Source organism: Mus caroli, unplaced genomic scaffold (assembly GCF_978045245.1).
Source record: "Mus caroli unplaced genomic scaffold, Mus_caroli_1 scaffold_11, whole genome shotgun sequence".
Taxonomy (NCBI): domain Eukaryota; kingdom Metazoa; phylum Chordata; class Mammalia; order Rodentia; family Muridae; genus Mus; species Mus caroli.
In genome coordinates this window covers 107,488,743-107,510,041 of record NW_028227266.1, presented here as the reverse complement: position 1 = coordinate 107,510,041, position 21,299 = coordinate 107,488,743, and the positions used below count along the sequence as shown (strand labels likewise).

Genomic DNA, 21,299 nt, shown 5'->3' with positions numbered 1-21,299 from the left:
CACACACACACAATTAAATATACACATAATTAAAAACCAAAAAGATTTCTTTTAAAAATTGAAAATTTTATTTTTTGGCTGAGGATATAACAAAGTTGGTATTGCCTAGAGTTTGGCTAGAACCCTGGGTTCGGTTCCCAGCACCCCATAAGCTAATCTTGGTGATGCACAGTTGGTGCTAATCTCAGTACTTGTGAGGGACTGGAAGGCTCAGAAGATCGTCCTCTTCAACTACAGAGACTCCAAGGTCAGACAGGGAGACATAAGACCCCGTCTCCAACAAAGGTTATTTTCTACTCAGCCACAGTCCTTTTTGGTTTGCTTGTTTTCAAGATAGGGTTTCTCTGTGTAGCCCTGGCTGTCCTAGAACTCACTCTGGTCATAATTCTCAAGATTCTTTTTTTACTATATTTTATTATTGTGGGGGTGGGTATATATATGCCATCTGTGGAGGTCAGAGGACAACCTACAGGAGTCCCTCCATTCTCTCCTTCCATCATGTGGGACCCAGGGATCAAATTCGGGTGGTCAGTCTTGGTGGCACATACCTTTACCTTCTGAGTCTCTGCACTTATGCCACAATTCCCATTTGATCATTCAGAAATATACTGCTTTGAATCAAGTATCCTTCTTTGAACTCTCTGATCTTCAGCTTTCTGCAAGGTTAGCTACACACTCCAGGTGACTCCCAGGGGAGGTGCCTCTGTCCCTCATGCTCAGGGTGACAGTTCTAAAGCCAAGTCCCAAGGATCTCTGTGAGGCTGCTATGAGGCAGGAAGTGACACTGGAACTAACTTTCCAGGCTAGGGAGGGCAGTGCCAGAAAAGGCAAGCTCTCCCACCAAGATGATGACCATGCAGCTTAGGACTCCCCATCCAAGCTTTTCCAACCTCTTCTTGCCATATGTACACATATCATTGTGGTATAATGAATCAAACCTGGATGAGTGCATCAGATCACACAGCAAGTGCCAGACCCACAGCCACCCCGACTCAGGACTGCTTATGTCCTTTCAGAACAAATAACTTGCCATCTATAAACTCAGAACAGGAAGGAGAATGAAGGATGGACTGCAAGCCAGGTCTTGTGGTGGCCAGCCAGCCCAGCAGACACCAATCAAGTCTCCCAGCTCCACCCATCCTCCCTTGAATATCGAGAGCCAGAGAAATCCAGGCTAGTCAAAAAGTCCTCCTTCCCTATGAGAGGTCCAGCCTATGGCCCCAGGAATAGACACTGGATTTCTGACAGCCTCCAAAGGTACAGCCTACCCCCGCTGAAGTGTCCCTGAATCACAAGAGAAAATATCACACGATGGAAAAATTAGAAACAATCTTTATTGTTTCCTGTTAAAACTGAGCGCTCTCATGAGGAAAGAATGTGCGAAAGGAGCCTTCCTACACTATGGCTCTCACACGTGTCCCAGGAGGCTGGGACTGTCTTCACTGTGTAGGAGGGGAAATTCTCTACCTTCTCCTGGGGATTTAGACAATTGTAGTTTTCTTCTTATTATTTCTTGTGTAAAAATATCATTAAAAAAAATGGTTAGTAGGTGGGCTGTTCTTAGGTATTATCTACCCAGTCCATTGGGTAGACAGATGTGTGCTTCACACCTACATCCCATGCACAGCCAGGAGTAGATGGATGGCACCAGAGACATCTCTTGAGTTTTCCTGGCTAGCAATTAAAGATCCCAGCTCCTGGTTTAGCTGGCTGAAAATAGGCAAGGGACCTCCAGAGAGCCAGTCATCACCTCTTCGGGAAGGAGTATTTTGAGTGTAATAGGGCCTTCAGTCAACCAGTAGGTGGCAATTTGGCCAAAGGTATCGAGTCTATTAACTATTTATTCCATCTCCAATTCTCTGGAAATCCTCTAAATTCAAGTTTCAAAATGGCACCAAGTTATACAAGGTAGAGGATATCATTAAGGCAACAGTTTCACCATCACAGCCATGCCTGGAGCTCTGATCACACCACTTCCCTCCCCTCCCTCTCAGGACTTCCTCCTCCTGCCCCTGCCTCTCAGCAACAGTGTCCAGCATCCACAGGTCTTGAACAGTCTTCGGCCTCAAAAGTTGGGGGCAATCCAATTAAGGAACTTCATGGCAATTTCAAAGCCAAGGAAACAGGCCTAAGAAGAGGTTGGGTGGAAAAGAAAAGCCAGAAAGAGAGGGTGACTACTTGTAGATACCTTTTGCAGGACCATGTTGGTTAGCCCCTTCCTTAGTCCCATTCCCACCCAGATTAAGGGAGCAAATTGAACTGGCTGTGGTCATAAACACCTGTGCACCCAAGACTCCAGAAGCTAAGACAGGGAGAGCTGGAGTTTGAAACCAATGTAACTTGGACCACACAGTAGGGCCCCCTAAAAGAAGAAAGAGAGAGGTGAGGGGAGAGTAGTGGGAGAGGGGGGAGGAGTTAGTTACTGACTCCCAAGAAGAGTAAGATGTGCATGGCCTATACTGGGTATGCTGAAAAGCCTTAGAATCCTAACATTTTTACTGGGAGTTAGACTACATACAGAGGTGTGTGTGTGTGTGTGTGTGTGTGTGTGTGTGTGCAAGCACAAGTGCTCTAGAGAGGGGGGAAGGAGAGAAGAGATGAAAAACAGAAAAAAAAAAAAAAAAGAAAGTGAAAGGATATATGTCCCGCAACTGCCACTTCTGAAAACCAGGCAAAGAAATTCAAGTCCCTGACCTTAAAAGGCTCCACAGGCAGCTACAGGAAAGCAAGCAGATGCTGAAGCTCTGGCTGAGCCTTGGTGCTGAGTTGCAGAGCAATCCCAAGAGCAAGCAAAGCCAGCTCCTCCCACTAACCCAACAGGAACAAAACCTCAGCTCTCAGATACTCACTGCATTGGCTGGAAAGGCCCGGATCATGACGGCATTGAACCCTTTGTACAAGGAGGTGACTCCTTCTTCTCGGATCAGCTCTCTCAACACATCTCTGAAACCATTAGGATATTTTCCAGGAGGTGCTGCAGGGCAGAACCCAATTTTTTAAAGCTCTAAGAAGCTTTGTGACCTGACCATGGCAACCCACATGAGGAGGATCTAATAATGACACCTGTCGGGTCAGAGCTAGGACCAGGGTGAGGACATCTTGAAGGCTGCGTACAACTCAGCAGTACTCCATAACTCAACTCACACTGGGGCAAAGACACAAATGTCTAGCTTACTAGTGCCAAAGGAGTTAAAAATTGAATCAAACAGCTCTGGCCATGTTGAAGACGAAAAATAAGACTGTTTTAGTTTGTGTTTAGGCTGACATGAAAGCAAATCTAGAATATGAATGTGAAGGAGAAGGCAGGTCAAGCAGGCACTGGAAGAAAGAGTATATATATCCTCAGATTCTTAGACCTTCGCACTCACCGGTGGACACCCTTGCTTATGAACAGCACTTGGGAGGGAGAGGCAGGGAACAAGAATTCAAGATCATTCTTGGTTATACAGCAAGTTAGGGGCCAGCCTGAGCTACATGAGACCCCTTTTCAAACAACAAAAACAAACCCTCTGCACCCCAGGGTAGTCAATGATAGACCTGTTCCATCCACATCCACGCCACTCACCAGTCTGGAATCGAGACTTGAGCACGTCTGGGGGGATTGCCACAGCCCAGTTGAAGATCCCTGCAAAGCCGCCAGCCACCAGGATCCGAGGCACGCTGAGGTCACTGACACTGTAGAATACCATAACCCAGTCAGACAAAAGCCTGGCAGCGGGATGCAGACCAGTTCCTACATGCTACTCAGGGAGGAAGTTACTGGGGGAAGAGGCTCAAGGTCTAGCACCTGGCAGCGGCCACTCTGTTGGAGGAGGTTCCATGCATTATTCAAAATCCTCCTCCACCGTGTGAGGTAGAGAGTAGAAGATGTTAGCTGTACCCCAGCAGCTACTGAAGGAACCAACAGGGGGCAAAGAACAAGTATGTCTGCTTCAGACCTACTATGGGAGAGGACAACCTACCCAGCAGTGGGAAATGGCTTCTACATTCTAAGGTTCTTTTCACCTCTTTCCCTCTGGAGTGAAGAGATTTTTAAGCCATTCATATGTCATGAAATACATCCCACTGGCAGGAACGTCTGTTGATGGCAAGAAAAGTGAATTAAAAATTCATAAAATCTCCACAGATAGGCACTAGAATATTTCAAAGATTCGTTAGGTGTTTTTTCTTCCTTCCTTCCTTCCTTCCTTTCTTTCTTTCTTTCTTTCTCTTTTTCTTTCTCTCTTTCTTTTTCCTTTTTTTTTTTGGTTTTTCGAGACAAGGTTTCTCTGTGTAGTCCTGGCTGTCCTGGAACTCACTCTGTAGACCAGGCTGGCCTCAAACTCAGAAATCCACCTGCCTCTGCCTCCCAAGTACTGGAATTAAAGGTGTGTGCCACCACTGCCTGGCAGGTGTATTTTTTCTAAGACCTTTTTTCAGGTTATAATTACATCACCCCCTGTCTTTCTTCCCCCAGGTGCTCCATGAGGTTCTCCATGCTCTCTTTCAAATTCATGACCTCCTTTCTTTACTGTGTGTGTGTGTAGGTAACTTATAGTTATGCATAAATATAAAATAAATATAAATAAATATAAGAATAAGTTTATAACATATCCATACTATATAAATATATCATATTAAATATGTATTAAATATACAGATTTAGATTATATAAATATATTTATATTATACTTAATATAATATAAGTATACTTAATATAATATAAATAAATATATTTATATTATACTTAATATAAATATATTTATACTAAATATTTTTAAAGTACATTAAAGTATACTCAATATATATTATACTATACACATATATAGAATAAATACATAAATAGAGCCTTCTTGGTCTGAATGATGTTACTTGTGTGTATACATCTTCAGTGCACCAATTAGTGTGCTCTTCCCTGGGGTAGATCCTGAGGAGTTCTGGCAGCTGCATCCTTTCTGATTTTTATTTTATTTTATTTTTTTGGCTTTTAAAAAAACATATATGAGTATTTTATCTGCATGTCTGTGTACCATACATATGCAATGCCCATACAAGCCAGAAGATGGTATCAGATCCTCTAGAACTGGAGTGACAGATAGATTGGGTGCTGGAAACTAAACCTGAGTTCTCTAGAAAGGTAGCCAGGCTCTTAACCACTGAGCAATCTCTCCAGCCCCTATATCCTTCTTATTTGTTTATTTATTTGTTTGGTTGGTTGGTTTTTTTTGAGACAGGGTTTCTCTGTGCAGCCCTCAAATAGACCAGGATGTCCTCAAACTCAGAGCTCCACCTGCCTCTACCTACCGATTGCTGGATTAAAGGTGTGCACCACCACCGCCCAGTTAACATCCAGTTTTTAATACTCAATCTGCAGCTATCAGATGCTGCTGAGAGCCAAGCACTGGTGTAAGTATACAATCGATGTAATTCATCTTTCAGGTCTCCTGCAGGTCCCCACTAACACACCCACTCATAATCACAGCTAATTGTCTGGCCATCCTCCAAGTGCCTTCTCAGGATGAGACTCTCTCTGCCATAGGAATCCTGCCTGTCAAACTAAGAGGAGGTCTGGTGGTGTAGCTCAATGGCAGAGCACTGCCTAGCACGCACAGGCCCTGAAGAAGTTCCCACCATTCCTAAGTCTTTCTTATTTCCCCTTCTCATCCCTTCAGCCATGACTTCTATCCAGAAGCCTCTACCTTCCCATATCGTGACTCCACCCCTGAAGACATTCGAGAAGGATGAACTGTCTCTCCGTCCTCTCTGAGCCCACGCGGGGTGAGACTGCATATAACCAGGTCATACACTACGAGTTTGTAAGGCATATGTCACGGTCTAGACATCCAGGGAAGCCTCTCAGGGGCAGGCTTCTCAGCTGACCGTTCCAGCTGACCTCAGGAGCAGAGCTTCCGAGCGTACCTCGCATGAGTGTGAGCACAGTCCCTTTGTAGAAGCCGCGGATCCCGAACTCCTGATACAGCTTCTTTGCGCAGTCCAAGGTGCCGCTGTACTTGTTCTCCCCTGAAGACGCCTGAATCTGGGAGGGATGGAAGGTCACCATATCAACAACAGCAGTGATGGAACTGACAGACCCAGCAGGTCTGGGGCTTCCTGGCCAGCTGGCCTAGCTTCGTCACTGAGCCTCAGGCTACTGAGAAAGCCTGTCTCAAAGACAAGGTGGGCGAGTCCTTAGGGACAATCAGACCTCCACATGCACATGTACATATCTGCTCAAAAAACATATATATATGTATGTATGTGCCAACAAGATGCCAGAGATGTTAGAACTGTCTGATAATGATTTCTATTTTTTTTTTTTTTTTTGGTTTTTCGAGACAGGGTTTCTCTGTATATCTCTAGCTGTCCTGGAACTCACTTTGTAGACCAGGCTGGCCTCGAACTCAGAAATCCACCTGCCTCTGCCTCCCGAGTGCTGGGATTAAAGGCGTGCGCCACCACGCCCGGCTTGATAATAATTTCTTAAAGCAGCCATGATAAAAAAATCCTTTAATGAAAAATGATGAATATGCTTGAAACATGAAAATAGCCACAGAGTGGAAATGGATAGTTTCAGCAAAGAAACTAGGATATACAAAGGAGAACCAAATAAAATTTCAAACTGGAAAAGTAAACTTATTAAAGGCTCAATGGCTACCTCATTCAACAGCAGCAAAGAGGAAAGGGACCCAGGGACTGAGACAGGGGAAATGAGTCTATAAAGAGGAGCCGGGTATGGGATACCAATGGTGTAATCCCAGCACTGGGGAGGTCAGAGGCAAGAAGGCATGGAGTTCCGTGTCATCTCAAGCAACTTAGCAAGCATGAGGCTAGCCAGGGTTTCTATTCCTGCTAGATGGGTGGTACAGGCCTATGGTCATAGAGAGAGAGGAGAATGACTGAAGCCTCAAGGCCAGCTTGGTGCTCATGGCGAGTTCCATGCCAACCTGGGATATATAATAAGATTTTATTTTTGTTTTGTTTTAAGACTGTCTTTCAAAACAACCAAAATCGTGGCACACACCATTAATGCCAGCACTCTGGAGACAAAAGCAAGCAAAAGTCTCTGAGTTAGAGGCCAGCCAGGTCTACACAGTGTGTTCTAGATTATAAAGTAAGACCCTGTCTCAAAAAAGAAAAGAAAAATGGACAGTGAGATGACTCAGCGGATAAAAGCACACGTTGTATAAGCTTAGAGACCTAGGCTTGACCCCAGAACCCACATGGAGGTAAAGGAGAGAACTGACCCACAACGTGGTCCTGAAGTCACTGATGCACTGTGTGGCATGTGGGCCCCATCCCAGTAATACATTAATTTTAAAATGTTCTTTAAAAATTACAATTGTTTTTCAAACCAGGCATGATGGGTGCATGCCTATAATCCTAGCAGCTGAGAGAAGGGATGGGGGACTGGGAGTTCAATGCTACTATCCCCTCATAGTAAGCATATGGACAAGTAGCTCGTGAGTACGTGTAACTTGGACAACATAGACTGTTTCAAAATCAAACAAAATCTCAATAAAACCCAAAACAAAACAACACCTAAGGCAGTAGAGTAAGTGAATAAAATGTCACATGATGCATCCATCTAACTCACCTGCCCTTGTTAGCAGCGCTTCCAAAACTGAAGGCAACTGGTATCCCGGCAACAGTCATTCTCCGGGGTCTGAACCTAGGCCCTTGCACATCCTAAACAGATAATCTCCTACTGAGCTAGATCCACTCTCATCCAAGGTAGAAGGGGGGCTGCTCCTGCCCAAGACGTTGTGTGTCCCAAAGGGCAGTAAATGCCACTCTATAACTTTAGTTTTGGCTTTGGGTTTTACGTTTTGGTTTGTTTGTGTTGAGACAGGGTCTCTTTATGTAGCCCCTGGTTGTCCTGAACTCTATGCAGTCCAAAAAACACTGAAGTGTGGCAAGCCCCCGCCTCAGCCTCCATAGTGCTAGGATTGTAGTTGTATGCCACAGCAAATGAACGTGTGCCCCTCCTGCCTCATCACCGGCATCTGCCTATGGGAAGGCACCACAACTGGTATGTAGTTCTGGATCCTTTCATGTTTCTGAAAACATGTTTCGCACAACTGGACCATAGTCTTCATAAAAGGGAAAAGAACATAAATAAAAATCCAGGCATGGCAGAACATGCCCATAACCTCAGCATTTGCCTGTAAGCCAAGCATGGGGAGATTGAGGCAGGAGGATCATGAGTTTGAGGCTAGCCTATGACACATAGCAAAACTATGACCCAAAACAACAAAACTCTGGGCTGGAGAGATGGCTCAGTGGTTAAGAGCACTGACTGCCCTTCCAGAGGTCCTGAGTTCAATTCCCAGCAACCACATGGTGGCTCACAACCATCTGTAATGGGATCCAATGCCCTCTTCTGGTACAGTGTACTCATATAAATGAAATCAATAAATCTTTCTTTAAAAAAAAAGTCTTAAAAAACAAAAACAAAAAAAAAAAATACAACAACAACAAAAGAAGACAAAAACAAAAAAACCCAGTAAACCTCACACTACTACTAACATGTGTGTGAAATGTGCGCTTCTTTCTGTTCACAGCCTACAACCTTACCTGCAGTAAGCATTTGATCCGCTCTCCAGGGGTCATGATTCCTGTGGTGAACACGCCAGATAACATCCCAGCTGTAAACAGCTGTGGGTAGCTGCATTGAGAACAAGAAACAACCATCTGTGGTTATCACCAAGGACTGAGTCAATCCCAGCATACCAGAGCAAGAGGAGACAGAGTCGAGCAGTGGTGGTGCACGCCTTTAATCCCAGCACTTGGAAGGCAAAGGCAGGCAGATTTCTGAGTTCGAGGCCAGCCTGGTCTACAGAGTGAGTTCCAGGACAGCCAGGACTACACAGAGAAACTGTCTCAAAAAAAACAAACAAAAAAAAAAAACCAACAAAACAAAACAAGAGACCTATGAAGCCCACACACAGTAGGTGCACACTTGAAGTCCCCTCATCCCTGAGAAAAGGTTTATAGTGAGATACAGTTTTCACCCATGAGCCTGCTACCTTCAATAACTGGATAAGTTACCAGCTCTCAGAGCCTTCATCTCCAAACTGTAAAACAGTGGGTTGTTGTGAGGCAGGGAGAACTTCTAACCTGAGATCTAAACCTCAGCAGATCCCAGTTCCCCTCCACTATCACATCTCCTGGGCCAAGGAACAAGAATATTAAACCAAGTCTCAAGCAGGAAAGCTTCAAGGTCAGGGAGAAGGGCTGTGGCCATCCCACAGGCTGAGGTGGCCAGCAGTTCTAGTTTCATTTCTATTGCTGGGATAAATTACCTTGACCAAAGCAACCAATGGGAAAATGAGTTTGTCTGTCTTATATTTCCAGGGTACAACCCATCATTCGGGAGAAGTAAGGCAGGAAGTCAGCAGCTAGTTAGATCACATTTACAGTCAAGAGCAGGGAGAAGCAAACACACCCATGCTGCCTACTTTTAGCTTCTCTGGCTTTCTGTCCTACATAGCTCAGGGATGCTGCCTAGCGATAGGCTAGGTTTTCCTACATCAGTAAACAATGAAGACATGCCCACAACAACCAGATAAAGGCCATTACCACAACTGGAACTCTCTTGCCAGGCAACTCTAAGCTGTAGCAAGATTGCATTTAAAGCTAACCTTCAGACCTGGCCAGTAATGAGGATGGCAATGTGACGCTGAGAAGCGCTAAGTCACTGATGGTCCACAGGGATGTCCTGTGGGCACTGTGATGTAAAACTCCCCAATGGCATATAGCATGGACTCTCATCCTACCCCCACAAAATGCAGCAGTCTGAGTATGTGGAGGCCTCTGAGACTCCTAAGTGTCTGTCACTAAAGCTGTCTGTGCCACCTCTAACAAGACCTTCTCTTTCTGGGATTTGTAAGACCATCACGAGCAGACAATAGGACACACAATCACATTCAGTACTTCAACAGAGTCCCTGCAGTTTGTCAAATGTTGCTAAAAATTGAACGTGCTGGCCCTTGCATCAGGCCTCACTAGTCTAAAGCTCTGACAACTGAGCCTCAGGCCAAACTCACCCCAAGGAGTTCAAGACAAGGGAAACAGATGCTGTACAGCAATGGGGGACAGCCTAGCCAGGTTCCTTCCCATTAGGAATGACAACAGTTTGGACAACCCAGTTCTTTCATGCACTCAACCCACATAAGGTTCACACATCTACTTCAGACAACAAACCAAGCACACAGGTGGATGGCTGAACAATCAAGAGACTTTGGTTTTTGTTTCATTTCAACAGAGGCCCTATACTGCCCAGCTAGTCCTGGAACTCCAAGCAGAGGCCACAGGGCCATGGACAGGGTATTTGTTTTGTTTGAGACAGGAATATTATACGGCCCATGCTGCTGCCACCCGATCTCGTGATGTAACTGAAGATGACTTTGAGGTCCTGGTCGTCTTCCCTCCACTTTCCAAGCATTAGGGATATAGGCAGGTGCCACCATGCCTGGCCCAGGGAATGTTTAAATGTGACCAGTGATGTGAATAGTCTTCAACGTGGCTGCACCAGTTTGTATCAATGTACAGATCTTTTGGGCTGTGTGGTAACAACCTGTGGCCCTAGCTATTTGGGCGCTGAGACAGGAAGATCTTGTAGCTTCAAGGCTTGCCTGAGCTGTGAAATAAACTGAAGGCCAGCCTCACAACACAGTAGGAGGTTGTCTCAGAAATAAAGAGCAAAAGTGGGGTGAGGTGGCACATGCCTCTGATCCCAGAGAGGCAAGCAAATCTCTGTGAATTCAAGGCAGCCTGGTCTACAGAGTGAGTTCCAGAACAGCCAAGGCTACACAGAGAAACCCTGTCTTGAAAAACCAAACCAGGGGGCTGGTGAGATGGCTCAGCAGGTAAGAACACTGACTGCTTTTCCGAAGGTCCTGAGTTCAAATCCCAGCAACCACATGGTGGCTCACAACCATCTGTAATGAGATCTGACACCCTCTTCTGGTGTGTCTGAAGACAGCAACAGTGTACTTATCTATAATAATAAATAAAAATCTTAAAAAAAAAAAGAAAAAAGAAAAACCAAACCAACCAAACAAACAAACAAACAAAAAAAAACAAAGCCCACCCTCCCCCAAAAAGATAAATAAAAGAGGACTAGGGTTGGTGCACACCTTTAATTTCAGCACACAGGAAGCAGAGATTGGCGGATCTTTATGAGTCTGAGGCTATCCTGGCTTACATAGCCAGGTCCCAGGCCAGTCAAGGCTCTATGGTGAGACCCTGTCTCAAAAAAGTAAATAAAATAAAAGGCAGGATATAAACTCAGTGGTACAGTGCTTGCACAGCATGTGAGCGGTCCCAGTTTCAATCCAAAGAACTGTCATTTGTTAAAAGTGAAGCCTATTCAAAAGAGCTGTAATCACTGTTTTTTTTTAAAGATTTATTTATTTTATGTATATATGAGTACACTGTCACTGTCTTCAGACATACCAGAAGAGGACATTAGGTTCAAGTACAGGTGGTTGTTAGCCACCATGTGGTTGCTGGGAATTGAATTCATGACCTTTGGAAGAGCAGCCAGTGTTCTTAACCACTGAGCCATCTCTCCAGCCCTGTAATCACTGTTTAATTGACAGATTTTTGCAAAATCGAACACCCACTCTCCACCTGTAGGCCTGCCCCAGGTGGCACAAGAGACTTGCTTGCCTATATATCCAATGGCACAGTCCCTGCTTACACTGCTGTCCCCAAAAGGAGTCATCTCAGTAACTAAAATGCCCCCCATAACGCCATCAACCGCCATTCTTCTCAGGATGCCCAGCCTTAGGGACTGCTCCCTAAATAGGATCTTGTGTGTTCACAGGACACCATGCAGACACTATGAGCACCTGGCCCACTGTTACTCCCCATCCCCATGTCAAGGAGGTGTTTGTGAGCCCTGGGTCTTCCTGAGTTTCCATGTCAACAAACTCTTTCCCATGCTAAATGGCACTGTAGGGAGGTAACTGCAGCAACACAGACAGGAAGATGGGGGTAGGATGGGGTCCGAAGTGTCCCACTCTGCTCCTAAAGAAAGGCTGTTTCTCTTGTGCGGATGTTGCTCTATGGGAACACAGCCCATAAGTGTGGTACAACTGTGAACTGTCACATTGCAGGAGCAGGTGTTCAGAGATGATGATATGTACCCCTAGGTCCTTGGTCTGCCAACAGTCCAACAGCTTAAACAAAACAAAACCCAAACAAAACTGCTCACACCTGGAGGCCCTTAATGTATCTAGACACATTCAGAACACCATGACTCCAGAAACAGAACCTCCCATTGCGACACCTTCATGCGTAGCTTGGACTCTCTCAGAGCCTGTTATGGGCTAAAGTGTTGGTAGAGTACAAGCATGTTATACCTGATTTCCTCCCTTGAGCTCCCAGGCGCCAGCCTTGCCAGCCCTGGTGGCTCTTGTGCCTTTTCAGGATCTGTAACCGGTATGGCTCAAGACTGAGGACACCTTGTCGAATCATGTGCCTTTAATCCTAGCACTTAAGAGGCAGAGGCAGGTGGATTTCTGAGTTCGAGGCCAGCCTGGTCTACAAAGTGAGTTCCAGGATAGTCAGGGCTACACAGAGAAACCCTGTCTCGAAAAACCAAAAAAAAAAAGAAAGAAATTAATGACAACCCAGCAAAGAGGCAGGGGAGGGCTTTTTTTTTTTTAACCCTTTCATTTCACAGAGCACAGGAAACCCAGCTACTCCCTCCCCTCAGAGTGCCCACAAGTCAGCCCTGGGACTCAAGGGACAGCCTCGAGGTCAAAACTTCCCCTTCACACACATCACAGCATCAAGAACAGCACTCAGTGCTGCCTGAGAATACTCACCTAAGTTCATCCTCTGGAGATTTCTGCTGTAGTTTCTTCCCCAAACCAAACCCAAAGAAGCACACGGCGAACATAGGGGTGACTCCAATGATGGGTGCAGCCATGCCCCGATACAACCCTGTGATGCCCTGCAAGGAAGGGCAGAAATAGAATCGGATTTCAGATATCACCACTCTGTCTCTCAGTGCTGGGAATCAAACCAAGGGCCAAACAAAAGCTCACCTCTGAGCTGTACCCCAGTCTTTGAGCTGTACCCCTGGCCTCTGAGCTATACCCCAGAACCTCCACTAACAAAGAGGAGCCCCTCGGTTTCTAACCACTGCTTCCTTCCCCACCTTTTCAAGCATAGAGAGATTTATTCTCCCGGCCCCCATTTGTGTGTGTGTGTATATGTATGTATGTGTGTGTATATGTGTGAATGTGTGTATGTATGTATGTATATATGTATGTGTGGTATATGTATGTATGTGTGTATATATGTGTGAATGTGTGTATGTATGTATATATGTATGTGTGTGTATATGTGTGAATGTGTGTATGTATGTATATATGTATGTGTGTGTATATGTGTGAATGTGTGTATGTATGAATGTGTGTGTGTGTGTGTGTGTATGCGTGTTTCAGTATATACCTGTGTGGTGGTGGCACATCCCTTTAATCCCAGCACTCAGGAGGCAGAGGCAGGCAGATCTCAGAGTTAGAGGATAGTCTAGTCCACAGAGTGAGTTCCAGGACAGCCAGGGCTACACAGAGAAACCCTGTCTGGAAAAAACAAAAACTGAGGGGGGGGGGGAAGACTCCTCTTGGATCCCACAAAAGCCTGGCAGTGCCACGGACTGCAGATGCACTCACCATGGGCAAAGTACAGAGGCAACAAACAGAAACAAGACAGAGATGCAGGGACGGAACACAAGGTGACAAAGCCCCGTCAAAGCCTCTCCCACAGCTCTACTTTGGGATGAGGACGATGCCCAGCTTGTCAGGGGCCACCCACGCCTGCTGACAATTCATCTAGTCTTCCTTCAATGACCTGCAGCTTCATGAAGTGCAGCTCACACCTGGCAGCTCCAGAAACTGAGTTAAGTCTGGGACACCAAAAACAGATCAGGAAGGTGTGTGAATCCGGACTAATGAAGCCTGCTGAAGCCTGCAGTTAGGTCTGGAGTGTTCTCTTTCTAGTTTTTGTTTTCCCAATATATTTCCCAAACTGGCTTCCAACTCAGCTGTGGCGATTCCGCTGTCTCACCCTCCCAGAAACTCCATAAACATGTTTCTCAGGCCTGCCTTAGGTGTTGGATTTACGTAATTCCTCTCATACCCAAGCTATAGCTCAAAATGTGTTGACCAAGTGACCATAGACTTGGTTCTCTTACAGAGAACTTTCTGGATAGAGCTGGAGTTTGGAGCCCCCATGAGACCCTGATCAGACTCAGACCTGGGTCCAGATATAAGGAAGAAGGCCCCAAAAGAAGAAAGGCAGAGCCACCTTGGGTGAGAGAGCTAAGCAGGCTCTGCTTCAAGGCCTTCCTCCTACACTGAGACCTGCAGGAGCCCTGGAAACACCCACACCAAGGATGAGCCCACCCCTTCCCAGGTGACACTTGTCCTTCAGTTTCTGCATGTTTAACAGTGTGAGTGGCGGATAACCACATGTGAGTTGTGTGTTAGTGCAGCTGTAGTCTTTGTACTTGGGAGAGTGAGGCAGGATTAGTGGGAGCTCAAGTACAGCATGAGACACCGACTCAAACCATCAGGACAAGCAGAGAGGGACTGGAGAGATGGCTCAGTGTTCAGAGCACATGTTGCTTTTGCTAAGGAACTGGGTTCAACCCCCAATACCCACATGGTGGCTCACAACAACCATCCCTAACTCCATCTCCACAGGAGCTGACTCCATTTTCTGACCTCCACAGGCATCAGGCACACACGTGGACATTCATACACATACATTTTTAAAAGATTATATTCTATTAAAAATTATGAGCCGGGCGTGGTGGCGTACGCCTTTAATCCCAGCACTCGGGAGGCAGAGGCAGGCGGATTTCTGAGTTTGAGGCCAGCCTGGTCTACAAAGTGAGTTCCAGGACAGCCAGGAATATACAGAGAAACCCTGTCTCGAAAAAAAAAAAAAAAAAATTATGTGGTTGTCAGGCGGTGGTGGCACACGCCTTTAATCCCATCACTTGGGAGGCAGAGGCAGGTGGATTTCTGAGTTCGAGGCCAGCCTGGTCTACAAAGTGAGTTTCAGGACAGCCAGGGCTACACAGAGAAACCCTGTCTCGAAAAACCAAAAAAAAGAAAAAAAAAATTATGTAGTCAAATAACTCTAACAAAACTAAGTGCCCTGCCTAGGAGCACAAAGACTCTGCCTGCCTCCCTTCTTCTCCAAACTCCACACATTTCCTTTTTGTTGGATTTTTTTGTCACTTTTTTCAGATATCTATGTTATGGGTGTTTTGCCTGCACACACAAACACACACACTCACACATATATGTGCTAGTGTCCCCAGAGGTCAGAAGAGGATGTTGGATGCCCTGGAACTGAGTTATGAATGGCTGGTGCCACGGGAACCAAACCTGGGTCCCCTGCACGGACTGGTGTTGTTATCTCCTGGGCCATTTCTCTACCATCAGTGGTTTTCTGATACAGGAGCTCTCCACGTAGCCCAGGCTGACCTTGGCCTAAGATCTTCCTATCTGAGCTTCCCAGGTGCTAGGATTACTGGGAAGTGCCACGATATGGCAAGACATGAATTTTTATTCAGTTCACCATGGCTTCAATTAAGCCTTGCCGATACTTCCATCTCCCAGAAGAGCGAAGCATTTTATGGGCTTCATGCATCTGTATCTCCAGTAGCTGCAATTATCAGGCTCCACGGCAGAGGAGGCGGACGTGGCTAAGGAGCTACAGTGTGGCCAGCAGGATCTCACAGCTACCTTCTTCACCCCTGAAGGTAGTGCCAAGGCCTGCATTCAGCCTCTGAGTAAGGGACGGCCAGCAGGCACCAGAAGCATACCTCTCTCATAAGAGTCTTCCGGAAACAGTCGAGGGTCCCAGAGTACATAGGTGGCTGTCCAGACAAACTTGGTGGTTGTGTTTGCAGTCGGACCTGAAACCAGAAAACTAAAACAATCACCCTCTAGAATTACCATCGATGATCCAACTCCTCTTCCTCTCCCCTCCTGCTCCTCATCCTTCCATCCAGGGCTGGAGGCTGAGCCTAGAACCCTGTTCACACCTTTCCCACTGAGCTGGATCTTCAGCCCTTCAGCTTCATTTAAACCGGGAAATGCGCACCACTGTAGGTGTCTTCGGCATTTTCTTCTGATGGATTCAGACTTCAACTTTTACCCCATTAGCGCTCATTCAACTTAGGTATTTACTTTTTCTTTTGAGACCGAGTTTCTCTGTGTAGCAGTACTCATTCTTTATATTTTTTTTTCTTTTTCTTAAAAAAAAAAAAAACCAACAAGCATTTATTTATTTATTTTATGTATATGAGTACACTGTAACTGTCTTCAGACACACCAGAAGAGGGCATCAGATACCATTACAGATGGCTGTGAGCTACCATGTGGTTGCTGGGAATTGAACTCTGGACCTCTGGAAGAGCAGTCAGTGCTCTTAACTACTGAGCCATCGCTCCAGCCCGAAGTATTCATTCTTTTTTTTAAAAAATGTATTTTGTGTATATGACTATATGCAGTGCATAGTGTGCTCTTAAGCTGAGCCTGCTCTCCGGCATCTCTTCCCCGGCCCCTTGGTTTTTCCAGACAACACTTCTGCAGACCAGGTTGGCCTCAAACTCTCAGCGATTCATCTGCTTCTACCTCCTGAGTGCTGGGATTAAAGGCAAGCGCCACCTCCACCTGGTGGAGCCATCTCAGTCTTTTGTTTTTTTCCTTCTCCCTCCAGCCCCGTTCACTCTGGCCCCACCATCTCAGTCTTTAAAAGTATGTATGTTTTATATTTATTCTCTGACAGTTTCATTCACATATAAAATGTACCTCATGTATATAATCCATTTCTCTCCTATTTCCTCCAGACACGGCCCCCAATAATTTCATTCTTTTTACTGGCAAATATTTCATTGGATACCAAAATACACACACACAGAGAGCTTGGTTTTATGTTGCACTAGGGACTGAAACTTCATGCATGCTAGACACTCTTATCAGTGACTCTGCTACATCCCCAAACTATTATGTTTCTTCACTATTTCACACACACACACACACACACACACACACACAGAGAGAGAGAGAGAGAGAGAGAATGAGAATACACCAAGTACTTAGGAGGTAAGGCAGGAGAATCAGGAGTTCAAGGTCATCATTGGCTATCTAATGAGTTCAAGGTCAGACTGAAAATACAAGAAAATCTATTTAAAAAAGAAATACATAGCAGGATCGTAGTAGCAAACACCTTTAATGCCAGCACTAGAAAGACAGAGGCAAGTGGATCTCTGAGTTCAAGCCAGCCTGGTCTACACAGCAAGTTCCAGGATACTGAGGGCTATACAGAGAAAATGTGAAAGAAAGAAAGAAAGAAAGAAAGAAAGAAAGAAAGAAAGAAAGAAAGAAAGAAAGAAAGGGAAAGGAAAGAAAGGAAACAGACCTAATGCAGACCACCCACCCAAAGTGCTCCCCAAAATATGGCTCACAAAGACTACGAGCATTAATGAGTCTTTATTTTAGCCCCTAAGTCTTAGGGTCCAGTTTTATACCATAATAGAAACTGAAATGGCCAGGATTTCTATAGTCTGTTTTGCTAGGACCTTACATACCCCAGTGAGGAAGTCATTCCCTAGGCAATAAGGTTGGCATGCAAATCTTAACGTTTATGAGACACAATAGTCATACTGTCCAGTGGCTGCGGCTGCTGTTCATCAAACGACCCTTGTGCGCACCTTCAGATCCTCCATGGTAGGCAAAACTTCCCACCAAGAGGGAAGGGGAGCTTTATGTGGCCGGGCGTGGTGGCGCACGCCTTTAGTCCTAGCACTTGGGAGGCAGAGGCAGGCAGATTTCTGAGTTTGAGGCCAGCCTGGTCTACAAAGTGAGTTCCAGGACAGCCAGGGCTATACAGAGAAACCCTGTACCCTGTCTCAAAAAAATCAAAAACAAAAACAAAAACAAAACAAAACAAAACTAAGGGTTTCACAAATGCTAGGCAAGTACTCTGTCAACTGAGCTACATTCCCACCCCAGTGATTCTTTTTAAATGTCCCTTCTGTTTATCTCAGAAGCCTGCAGCCATCCCAACTAGTGGGAACCTAGAGCCTTCCTCAGCTGATATGACATCCTAACTCCATATCCAAGCTCATGCCTGCCCTGTCTTTCCTCTTGCCCCAAACTACATGTTGGAAGTTAACCCCAAAATTCAGTAACAGTGTTATGAGGTAAGTCCTGATAGTCCGTGTTTGTTCATGAATGGATTAATGCCAGCCAAAGAAAAGACTAAGACTTGAGTCTGATCTCTGGCTCTCTTGCCCTTCCATCTTCCACCATGGGATGACACAGCACACACAGCCAGGCAGATGGTAGACCCGTGCATCTTGACACTCCCAGCCTCCAGAACTGTTAAGAAATAAATCTTTGTTTCTTATAAACTGCAAATCTCTAGTGTTCTGGGACCTAAGACACCTCCCCATGATACTGGATTATATAGCTTTCCGTAGCCTTCCAGTCAGAAATCAGCCATTTTTCCTTTCCTTTCCCCTTTCCCTCTCTGTCTCTCTTGTTTGTTTGTTTGTTTGTTTGTTTGTTTGCTTTTGGAGACAGGGTTTCTCTATATAACATCTCCTGCTGTCCTGGAACTTGCTTGTTGACAAGCCCTGCCTGCCTCTGCCTCTGCCTCCTGAGTACTGGAATTAAGGCATGAGCCACTACACCCAGCAAATATCAGCCAGCTTTTCTTTCTTTCTTTCTTTCTTTCTTTCTTTCTTCCTTTCTTTTTAAGATTTATCTATTTTATGTAGATGAATACCAGAAGAGGGCATCAATTCCAGTATAGATGGTTGTGAGCCACCATGTGGTTGCTGGGTATTGAACTCAGGACCTCTTAAAGAGCAGTCAGTATCTTAACCGCTGAGCCATCTCTCCAGCTCCCAGTCAGCCAGCTTTTCAATGCTCCAACACTACTGTCTGTAAAATGTTTTCCCACCCCAGTTCTAAAGTGTGGCAATTCTTACTGACCAGGACATAAGAGGCCAAGGCTTAGTTTCTTTGAAACCTTGAAAGAACCTTCAAGTACCTGGGAGGCAGAAGGTCAGAAATTCAAGGTTATTTGCTACAATTTGAGTTTTAGGCCAGCATTGGATACATGAGACTGTGTCTCCAAAGGGGGGAAAAACACAAATAAAAACAAATACAAAAACAAACACCAAATCACAAAAGCATCAGCTTTTAGTTGGTGACCACCCAGCTTTCCGAGGTCAAAAGGACAGCGGTCAGCTGTGGGTTTGGTTTATACTGCAAAGGAAAATCCTCTCTGTCAAGACTCCAGTGAGCATTTTCAGTCGTTTATAATCCAGTACAGAGGTCACTCGGCCCTTGCTGGGTGTAACATCAAGAGCAAGAGGAGACGAGAAAGGAGTACACTTATATAAGGAGTCAGAATATTGCTTTTTAAAAGTCTCAGATGTGCAGGACAAGATTTCTGCCTCTGTAGAATAAGATTAGAAATAAAGGCCAGACAAACTCCCCCTTGCTAGACAGAGCTACTTGAACCTGCCGCCACTGTCTTAGAAGCACTAAGAAGCCCACACAGCCTTTGCTACTGAGAGGATTTGATTTCTCAAGGATGAACACTACAGAGTCTCCTCCTTAGGATGAGCTGTCTGTGGGGAGCTTCACTTTGAACAGAGGCCGTCAGATAGCCTGCTGTCAAGCCTGCCAAGGAAAGGCTCTTGGATACTGTTCTCTTTCGGAGGAAACTGGATCTGACATCCTATCAAGCCCCCAACCGAGGTTACCACCTTTATGAGATTCACATCTTCTCTGGCTTCCAGCCCCCAGCAACACGCCATCCACACACACAAAAGACTCATGTCTTCTTCTCACAGGCTCATCCTGGCTATGACCTGTCATTTCCCTTCAGGTCTATGTCCATAAAAAAAGAAGAAGAAAAAAGAAACCTATAAGCTACGAGCTTATATGAGCTCATCTATGAGCTAAGTCATCGAATATAGACTTCAGTCTCCACAAGACCTGGCTGAAAGTACAGCAAGAGGAAGAATGGAGGGCTGAGGAGAGAAAGGTCCCCTCGATTTCCACACCTGAGCCTGGCTGGTCATTGCTTGCTAAGGGGGTGACTATGCAGCTTACCCTGCAGTGAATGACTGGCTGAAAATGGCCAGGTGCCTCTTCAGGCAAAGAAAAGTGCACAAGAGATAGGCTATGGGACACACTGGCTTTATGAGACTGTGTCAAAGGACATCTCTGCCACCTTTGTCCTTAATTTGTGGGGGAGGCCAAGTCTACAGATAACCTGTTTCAATCTTTATAACAATATCAGGGGTAACCAGGCACAGACAGCAGCTTTTTCTTTCTCATCTCCAAAGAAGTGCGCAGGGCTCAAAAAAGACTGCCATCCTAAGACCTTGAAATAGGAGCTGTCGGGCTCTTAGGGCGCGATGTACAGCCTCTGTCTATTTCGTATTGGTTCTCGAGAGGAAAAAAAATTGTTTTGAGGTGCCAGGGAGTTGAATGCAGAGCCTCTGGCCGGGTTAGGTAAAGCAGCGCTTCTTAGTAAACTACATACCAACCCTCTGTGAACTTCCCACGGAAGGAAGCATCCATCAGTCCGGCTCCACTTCTGTTCAGAGAGGCAGCACCTCGCGGCGGTCCCTACTTTCCACGTAACCTCCCCACCGCCCTGGGGCCTTCCTCCACAAGCCCCCAATCCACACTCCGCGCACCTTGACCGTGTCCAGGGGGTGCCCCACAAACACCAGGCACATGCCGCCGAAGCCGCCGGCCAGGAGGTTCTTAAGCGGACTGATGGGTTTCGGCTCGTCTGCCATGGTCAGTCTTCTTTCTGTCTGTCTGCCTGGCGGCTCCGGGCCGTCTTGGTCTTGCTCCGCTGCCCGAGCGGCTCCGCCGACCTTTCACCTACATTCAGGTGGGCGGGGCCGTGGGCAGGTCGGAAAGAGGGCCCAGTCGGACTAGCCTGGCTTCCGCCCCGAAGTCTACTTCCGGCTGCCGCTCCTCCTTAGTGGGCGGGGCTCTTTCCCTAATGATGTATGGGAGGGGCTTGGGAATGATTGTCAGGGACTTACTCCTCCAGGAAGTCTTCTTGGACTTGAGGTTTTTTCTTTCTCTGGTCCTCTGTGGTCCTATGCATCTGTGCACTCCACAGAGGTCGCATACAGCCTTTTGCTTTTGCATGACACCCACTTTATTTTTAGGTGCTGAATTGTGGAGGTACCCCGTACAGGTCCCCGTCTTTGATAAGCCTTGATGAAGTTAAAAATGGCATAC

General features: G+C 46.0%; 1 protein-coding gene across 1 annotated transcript; it reads right to left on the bottom strand.

Annotated features, from left to right (window-relative positions):
- Window positions 1-1,316: 1,316 nt before the first annotated feature.
- Window positions 1,317-21,000, bottom strand: Slc25a20 (solute carrier family 25 member 20). Its single transcript, XM_021172967.3, has 9 exons — window positions 20,738-21,000; window positions 15,833-15,925; window positions 12,816-12,943; window positions 8,554-8,644; window positions 5,899-6,016; window positions 4,006-4,078; window positions 3,566-3,675; window positions 2,850-2,974; window positions 1,317-2,128 (listed from the first exon to the last, which is right to left on the bottom strand). The coding sequence occupies exons 1-9, from the start codon at window positions 20,840-20,842 to the stop codon at window positions 2,066-2,068; spliced, it is 906 nt and encodes a 301-aa protein (XP_021028626.1). The 5' UTR covers window positions 20,843-21,000; the 3' UTR covers window positions 1,317-2,065.
- Between the last annotated feature and the right edge of the window lie 299 nt (window positions 21,001-21,299).

Bases quoted from the DNA above. Each gene is read 5' to 3' on its own strand.
- Slc25a20 (XM_021172967.3), bottom strand. From the start codon at position 20,842: ATGGCAGACGAGCCGAAACCCATCAGTCCGCTTAAGAACCTCCTGGCC. The intron at 15,926-20,737 runs GTGCGCGGAGTG...TTCTGGTTTCAG, and splicing joins ACCCCCTGGACACGGTCAAG to GTCCGACTGCAAACACAACC. The intron at 6,017-8,553 runs GTAAGGTTGTAG...CATCCCTCCCAG, and splicing joins GGATCAAATGCTTACTGCAG to ATTCAGGCGTCTTCAGGGGA.